At 44.5% G+C, this 8,238-nt stretch overlaps 1 protein-coding gene across 1 annotated transcript; it reads right to left on the bottom strand.

The window, feature by feature from the left end:
• Positions 1-1,421: 1,421 nt before the first annotated feature.
• g2e3 (G2/M-phase specific E3 ubiquitin protein ligase) lies at positions 1,422-8,100 on the bottom strand. Its single transcript, XM_041059951.1, has 17 exons — positions 7,983-8,100; positions 7,594-7,668; positions 7,208-7,305; positions 7,019-7,120; positions 6,691-6,815; positions 6,269-6,437; positions 6,002-6,108; positions 5,793-5,909; positions 5,514-5,638; positions 5,262-5,355; positions 4,803-4,955; positions 4,454-4,608; positions 4,112-4,296; positions 3,841-4,013; positions 3,478-3,517; positions 3,191-3,362; positions 1,422-3,040 (listed from the first exon to the last, which is right to left on the bottom strand). The coding sequence occupies exons 2-17, from the start codon at positions 7,649-7,651 to the stop codon at positions 2,733-2,735; spliced, it is 2,181 nt and encodes a 726-aa protein (XP_040915885.1). The 5' UTR covers positions 7,652-7,668; positions 7,983-8,100; the 3' UTR covers positions 1,422-2,732.
• Positions 8,101-8,238: the final 138 nt, after the last annotated feature.

Consider the following 8,238-nt stretch of genomic DNA (forward strand, 5'->3'; position numbering starts at 1 on the left):
TCCAGAAGTGAGCAATTCTCCACTGATCCCCATGTTAAAATAGCCAACTTTACAGCCTGGTACATTTTTTGTTTTTGGTCTCCGTTGATAGTTTCCACCTCCGTGAACATTAGGGCGTGGTTACGTTGAATGACATCACCATAGACAGGCACTGGCAGTTAGCTCTATGCTAAAGCATCGGCTGGGCTAGGCGGCTACATCCAGAGGCTAGCGTCAGCGGTTGACAGGGGCTGCAGTGTCCGTGTTTGTTTGCCAATGTTTGGATAGGTTTTTGTGACAATATGGCTTGTTGTAGTGTAGACTGTACTAACCGACCGTCGAAGGAGTCTGTGTTGCAGTGTTGTCGGTAAGTAAATTTCTCACTATTTTACCTGGATGTTTGCGCTAATTAGCATGTGTTAGCATATTTTGCCGCTGGCCTATGACCTAATTGCCGATTTCTGGTCGCTGCTGATACAGATAGAGGAGCAGCTAATGTTAGGAACGCTGCTGCGGTGAGTTCCGTGCTCTCAGAGTCCGTTTATTGTGTGAATTGTGTGAATACTAGGCTACAATTTTATTTCGTCTCATTTTTCTGTTTAAAAAGTCCGACATTGCATGGACAGAGCAGCTCCGTCAGTCAGCGGCTGCTGTTGTTTGTGTGCTGCTGTAACTGTAAGTGGATAGTGGATGGAGGCAGCGGTGAAAGCCGGTAAATATTAAATATTAAACGTTTTAATAAAGTATTATTATTATCATTATTTGTTATTGTTAACATTAATAATAATGAAAATAATAATAATGTTTTTAACGTTTTAATATATTTTATTAATATGAAATAATAATGATTGTTTCACAGTTAAATAATAGGCTGGAAATAAATTTCCCCCCACAACTCCACCAAACCCTGCAGCTCCACCTAAAAGCTCTCTATCTGAAACAGTCATGTTTAAAACACAGCAGCAACATTATGATCTCTGTTGTATGTCGCTGTGTGTCGCGGTCGAGCTAGTCGGGTCGGACTCGGGGACTGTCGTGTGGTGGATGTAGCTGCGTGTAGCTGCGTGTAGCTGCCGCTTAGCTTGTTAGCCTAGATGATTAGCCTTAGGCTAGCTTGGTTGCTCCGAGCTAAGTTGGCGGGTTCTCGGCCGGCTGACCCCGGCTGACCCGTAGAGTGACCGCCTGTTCACCAAATATGGAAAGTACACTCCCACTAAAATCCAAGATGGCGCAGCTCCAACGCCCATAGTTTGGTCACAAAACCGACTCCCCGAAACCAATGGGTGACGTCACGGGTGCTACGTCCATGTTTTATTCAGTCTGTGGTGTGAGCAGATGCGAGTCAGCTGAGGAAGACTGGTCCATAAAACAATAACTTACGTGGCAGAGGCAGAGTCGTTTCAGGAATTATTTCAGGAATCAGAACAACAACATGGTTTGTTTAAACATTTATGATCCACAAGAACAAAGAAAAAAAAATCATACAAACATGCAGAAAACACAAAATGGATAAATAACAAGAAACGGAAAGAAAAGCACAGAAATCCACCTGGATCTGATGAACAGTACCTGGACAGAAAGAATATTGTATGAATGTGGTTTTGATAGTAATCAACTCAAATTACAGCTGATCTGTTTTCATAGAAACTGTTACTGCTAATTCATTAAATTCTTATTACATTCACATTTAAATTAATTAGATTCATTTGACCATTAATTTTATTCATGGAATTTTAAAGAAATAATGGATAAAGCAATGGGTTTTGTAATATGTTAAAGCATTTTACCAGATTATCTGCACAGTTTTAGGAATTAACAGGTTAAGCAGTGCTGGAAGAAGTGCTCAGATATTTTACCTAAATAAAAGCAGTAATGCCACAGTGTAGAAATACTGTAAAATCAGGCACTGAAAAGTTTTCCTGAGTAAAAGAACAAAAGCATTCAGTTCAAAATACACTAAAGTATCAAAGGTGAAAGCACTCTTCATGCAGAATGGCCCATTTCAGAATAAGTTTTCTCTTAACCTATAATAATGCATCAGAATTTATTTTATTTTATTTTGTGTCATTAATCTGAATCTGCAAAGTGATTAAAGGTTGTCAGGTAAAGCAGTGAAAAGAACAACATGTGCATTTATATAAATATAAAGTAACCAAAAAATACTGACATAAAATACAAAAAAATGAAATTACCCAAGTACAAGTGTAGTACTTGAATATATGTACTTCATTACTTTCCATTACTGATAAAGTGAGAGCCATCGATGTTCAATGACATCCAGGGAATACTTCAATGGTATTTGGTCATTTTTAAGTTGTTATAAACCCTAAAATGAGCCAATAACGTGTCCATTAATCAACCAAAATCTGAGGTGAACCCCTGAATTTGCAGTTTGCAGGTCGGTGGTTTTCAGTTACTAATTACAGGAAACAAACAAGAGACAGGAGCACGAACAGAAAACAGCAAAAAACAAAAGCTTAAAAAAAAATCACTGCACTAAAACCAGCACCAAAGGTTTTAGAAAAGAAAATTTAGAAGACATTTAGCAATTTATAAAATATGATCATTTAATCTTGTGACATCTGAGTCGACTTTTTAATGCCACCTGGAGCAAAATTTAAAGGAAAGTTCTGCATTTTAGGTCTTAGCTTCATCATCTGACAACATTAATCATTCATTAGTGAGTAACACTGGGCTTTCTGACAAACTAAAGATTTCATACAGACTCAGGCCTCCATCCTCCTCCTCCTCCTCTAACTGTGTGTAGGGAGGAGGTGCACATGGTGGCTAACGGCCTGCTCCATGGAGCTTTTGAAGGCCTGGTAGGAGGAGGTGACAGGCAGGAGGAGGTGTTTGGAGCTGGGCTCGCTCTGAGGGAAGAGCCCCTCATCCCTCCACTCGTCCGTCCCTGGTCTCCCTGTCTCCTTGGCTCCTGGTGGGGAGAAGCTGGGGGGGTGGAGAAAGGAGATGGAAGGAGGAGGGAGGAGGCCGGCAGCTGGAAGCTCCTCAGCTCCTGTGGCAAAGAGGAGGAGGTCCTGAAGGGAAATGGAACTCCTCCCAACTGAGGAGAGGAGGAAACAGGAAAGAGGAGGAGAGGAAAGGAGGAGAGAGCAGAGGGAGGAGATGTAGTTCATGGTCTTCAATAACATAATATTAGTAACATTCATAGTTTTTTCTCTGGATCATTTCAGGCTCAGTAAACTCCTCATACCTTCACACTCCAACAGGAAGTGTCTCCAGAAGGTGATGACGGGTGTCTCTTTGTCCAGCCTGTCCTCCTGCTGAGAGAAGTTGATGGTGAAGAGTTGACCGACCGTCTGAGCCGTGAGACGATCTACTTCTTCACAGAAAACACTGCAGAACACTGATGGGAAGAGCTGCACCTGGATCAGAGCAGATCACCTCCGGTAAGTTTAAACGAGCCCTGAAACCACGCGGCCTGTCTGAAAAACCTTGAAACGGCGTGTTAATACAGGGAGAAAAGATCACTTCAGTCACCTGATCAAAGACACCTAAAGTCTGCAAGCCTTCCCGAAACCTGCAGCAAACAAACGGAGCAAAGTTATTACAGCTGGGACCTGTAAAAACATTCAGACAGATCATATTCACATCTGTTCCAGTGCACTGTGGGAGGACAAGACAGGGGAGACAGCCTGAACATGTCTGTGATGATCATGACGTTCCACCTGTCATACATGTCAGATGAATCCAGTCTACATTATTATTAGCATTAATTATACAGTAAACAACACACACTGTACATTTAATACACTTGACCATTCATCTCTATTAGTGCTTGTGCTTCTTTAACTACATGTAAAGCATCAGTGAAAACACCGAACTGTCTTTGTGTGACTCTACCTCTGCAGAGGCAGCTGCATCCTGGTGATCATGGTGAAGCTGACCAAGTCCTCCACCAAAGCCTGTCTCTCCTCCAGGCTGCTGATTGGTCGGTTGCAGCCGGCGAGCTCCAGGTACTCCCAGCTTGAAGTCATGGCTTCTCTCAGGCTGTCTAAGGAGTCGGCCTCTGCGATCTGAAAGTAGCCAATCAATCCTTCTACCTCAGACTACAAGAAGCCTTTAATGCTGGTATTGTTATTAATAATAAGGTGTGTTTTTCAGTCCTTCTCACCCTGCACACGTGGTGTGTGAAGTGCATGTCGGGGGTCATGTGTGCGACAGTGAGCGGGCGGTTGGGCGGGTAGTTGAACAGACACTGGTAAAGAGCATGGGAGAAGAAGCCGACAGGTGGACCACCGTGAACCACAGAGAGAGCCAACAGGCAGCCGACGTCAAAGTACAGATCCTCACGCAGAGCTGAAGACACACAGCATTTAGGACGATGGTTAAACTGACCCAGACCTATGGTTTTAACACCAGTCAGCCAATCAGAAACTACGCACTGTCACGGCTGTGCCATAAACAAAGAAAAATGATGGAAAAATGAATGTTTCCAGGAAAATGTGATTTGTACCCTGGGAATCCATTGCCAGATTTTTGGATCCATCTGGACCCTCAAACACTGCAGAGTCCTGGATCTGCTGGACCAGCAGCTTGAAGAAGTACTGCTTGGCTGTGTCGCTGTCCCGGAGGCTGCTGGGAAATAAAGGCTGCTTCTCATCTTTGAACCTGGACAAGGAGTTGATGAAAAGACACAAATTAAAATATCAGTGTGGACTCCAAACTGCAGAAGTTAATATTTCAATCAGATGTTGAACTTACAAAGAGTCAGAAACCAAACAAAGCTGCAGACTAATCTTTAACTCTCAGAGCTGAGGTGTCAACATGTGCTTTAAGAGAAGGTGAGTTTATCTTCCACTGACCTGACAGACAGAGTGTGTGTGGGGTCGAAGTCAGGCCTCCTGACCAGCTCCAGACCAGCACTCAGAGCCTGATACCCACTCACCTCCACCTGGACACTCAGTGGACAGAGCTGAGGGGCTAAAGCCTGCAGGAGCTCCTCGGGTGATCCAGATCTGACAGAAGGAGAGAACGCTTCCTTTAACCACAGATGAAATTTAAAGAACTGTTCTGTAAGTTCTCCATGTTTCAGCCCATTAACAGCACATCCTTCAACAGGTGTTTCGGACCAGTATGTGATCCAGGAGGATCATCGACATGCTCAGGTGAAGGTCAGTCGGCAGTGAGTGACGTCTGAATGTGCTTGGTCTCGACGTTTGAGACGTGAAACCTACAGCTACGAACTGCAGCCTGAGACAAAGATTTGAGTCTGAGTAAAAGGCAGCTTGTCCACAGAGCACAGGTGCGTTAGATTTGTGTACCTTTTACAGCTGAAGGAGGAGTGGATGGGTGACAGGTGGCGTTTGGACAGAAGACTCTTTCTCTGACGTCCCTGAGGAGACGCGACCAGGGAGGCTGGACGAGACCACAGCAGACAGGTTTTAATACGTCATCGATATATTCTGTCTCACAGCCCAAAAAATAAATAAATCTTCATAAAATCAGCTGAGTTTTACAGACATGGACTGAAACACAAGCACAAGCTAATCAATCAGCCAGATAACGGCTGACACCTTTCCCATCAGTAGCCTGTGTGCAGTCGGCGCAGGCCCAGTCTCTGGTGTGCAACTTCAGCCCCGAACATTTCCTGTGAGTGCCTCTGGATCCACACAGCCGACAGCGGATCACCTCAAACCACCTGAAACAATCAACAAAGACAGAAACAGAACACTGCTGGATGTCCATGCTGGCTCTGAGGTATCTCTCTCTTTGATGTCAGTGGTCGTATCAGACTGTTTGTGTTTGTGTCAGTGCTGGATTTTAAGAACGTGTGCATCAGTGTGAGGCTGTACCCGGTCTTTGCGGAGTGTGTGGGTCCGTCGTTGCAGAGGCAGGTGAGAGCATCACAGCGCTTGTAAACCTCCAGCAGCTCTGAATACGCATTTGCCTCCAACTCCCATGAGGCATCTCTGCAGGAAGCACAGACAGAACATACAGTGAATTAAAACACAGATGTCATTTAGTTCTGCTTGGCTTCTCCTTCCACCCACGATCACGTTACCTCTCTGGGATGTAGATTCCCATCCTGAGCATCTCCTCCTGGAAGCTGTCCTTGTTGTTACAGAGAGTGCATCTGAAGAAGAAGAGGCCTGCACTGTGGGCCTGACGCTGACAGAAGACACACGCACACACAGGTAGACAGACAGGTAAAAACACAGTGAGACAGTCCGATAACATCTTTATATTCTGGTCCACCCTGTTAGGAGGAGACGCAGAACAGCAAATCAAACCAGGCTTCTGTTCTCAGAGTGAACAGCATTCACACTACCTGCACACAGTCCCTGTGGAACCAGCTAGCGTGGCAGGATGGGCATTTGAGGACAAAGTAGGACAGGACAGGCTCGATGGAGTCCAAACAGATGGAGCAGGACTGAGGCAGACTGAGGTCTGAACCTGGACACAGAGTCTGAGAGGGACTGTGGTCTGGACAGTACGACCTGGACACAAAAAGAACAGAAAGAGACACCACAGATGATGCTTATTAGATGCTGAGGTTTCAACTGAAAAAGTGAAAAATGCTGTTTTCAGAGTGTCTTTGAACGTATCATCGTGCTGTCCAGTGTTAAATGCCAAATGCCGGGTTCCTTCTAACATCAAGACTCACCTTTCAGTCTCACTGACAAAGAGCATCATTAAGAGGACGACTCTTAATACAACTGAATAAAAGCGTTTTATGTGGTCGCCACTCACGGGAAGAGCCCAGTGAACTGGGAGATGAACTGCTGTTTCCTCCCACAGGGGAAGTGAACCGTCTTCCTGCAGCTCCTGACGTTACAGCCGACACACGCTCCCTTCTTCTTACAGCTGCAACATGTCTGAAACACACGGTCACAAACAGAGACGAGGAGGAAAGTCAGCCTCTTGGTCTGAGTCCAGTTGTATGATTCTAACTGGGTTTAACTTTATGGGTTTTCACAAACTGCACTAAAAAAGAAAAAAGTGTGACCTTCATCAGTAGATAATGTTCATTACTTTCTTCGTCCTCTGTTTAAGGTTTAAAAAAAAAAGAATCCCTCACCAGTCGAGCCGACCGGCGGATCTCCTGTTTGATGTCGTCCACCAGGAAACCAAAAACTCCCTCATGCTCCTCTCCACGCTGGTAAACTCCACACGACGTCAGCTGAAACGCAACACACACGATAATTCACACACAGTCAGACATTAGATTATTTTGACTTCACACACACACACACACACACACACTTACCAAACAGAAGTAGTGGACTGAGAGTTTGTGCTCTTTAAGTGTGATCTTTTCTCCAAACATGGCAGGATCATCATCATTAAGTCTGCACAAGACACAACCTGAAACACACACACACAATATTTATCCAGCTGTAGTTTCATCAACAAACATCCAGATTGTCCTGATTTCTTCCTTTTGCCTTGTAAAATATTTCCCAGCTTTATTCTCAGTAAGCTAGAATTAATAAGTCTATAATTGTTTGAGCATCTTCTGGACTGGACTTACAATTTCTTTAATTTTACTTCCATAATAATCTCCTTCCGTTTTAGACAGCGGGATTTTATCTCATTATCACTGGCATCTCATAAAGCCGGATAAAGTCAGATTTAGGTGTGTGGATCACTCACAGTCCTCCTGGATGCTGCCAGCGTCTGACACCTGTGACCTTCTCACCCTCTTCTTCATGATGGTGTGAGGAGACCCTGCAGGGACAGATGCAGACAGACACACCGGGGTCAGGGGTCAAATCTGCTGAGCTTTTCAAACCTTATCAAACCTGTCACATCCGGACCATACTGAATGAATGATCTCATCATTTTAACGAACAGCTCGTTGAGGAAAAATATATAAAACGTTTTAATTCAAAAACTACAATGCGTAAACGTAAAAGTGACAAACGCTGCGCGGCGGAGACTCCCTGAAGTTCAAACGTTTCAGAGGAAAACGTCTGTTAAATTTATTTTCCACAGACATAAACGCGACAGAGTGTTTGTTAGAACAGTGTCCAAAAACCTACTTTACATTCGGGGGCGGAGGAAGTCAGTTTGCGGTCATTTTCGTGTATTTTTTTTCGTGGTTTTATTCCGATTGTTTGTGTTTACTTCTGATTAACGCCGTCGACTTTTAAATTTCCCTCTTTCAAAACAAAAGAGCCTGATTTCCGCTTCCGCTGCTTCTTCGACGTCGAGCTTTTCCTCTGCTTCGCCTCCAGTTTGTCGGTGCAGCGCCCCCTGCTGCCAGGTCACGGTCACTATGACAGGCTGCATCGGACC

Source organism: Toxotes jaculatrix, chromosome 17 (assembly GCF_017976425.1).
Source record: "Toxotes jaculatrix isolate fToxJac2 chromosome 17, fToxJac2.pri, whole genome shotgun sequence".
In the NCBI taxonomy this organism is placed as follows: domain Eukaryota; kingdom Metazoa; phylum Chordata; class Actinopteri; family Toxotidae; genus Toxotes; species Toxotes jaculatrix.

What these genes read in the sequence shown, in the direction of transcription:
- g2e3 (XM_041059951.1), bottom strand. Translation starts at nt 7,651, where the DNA reads ATGAAGAAGAGGGTGAGAAGGTCACAGGTGTCAGACGCTGGCAGCATC. An exon ending in TCCTCCTTCAGCTGTAAAAG is followed by an intron (nt 4,956 to 5,261) that starts GTACACAAATCT and finishes TCCTTCTGTCAG; the next exon opens with ATCTGGATCACCCGAGGAGC. An exon ending in ACACACACTCTGTCTGTCAG is followed by an intron (nt 4,609 to 4,802) that starts GTCAGTGGAAGA and finishes CTCCTTGTCCAG; the next exon opens with GTTCAAAGATGAGAAGCAGC.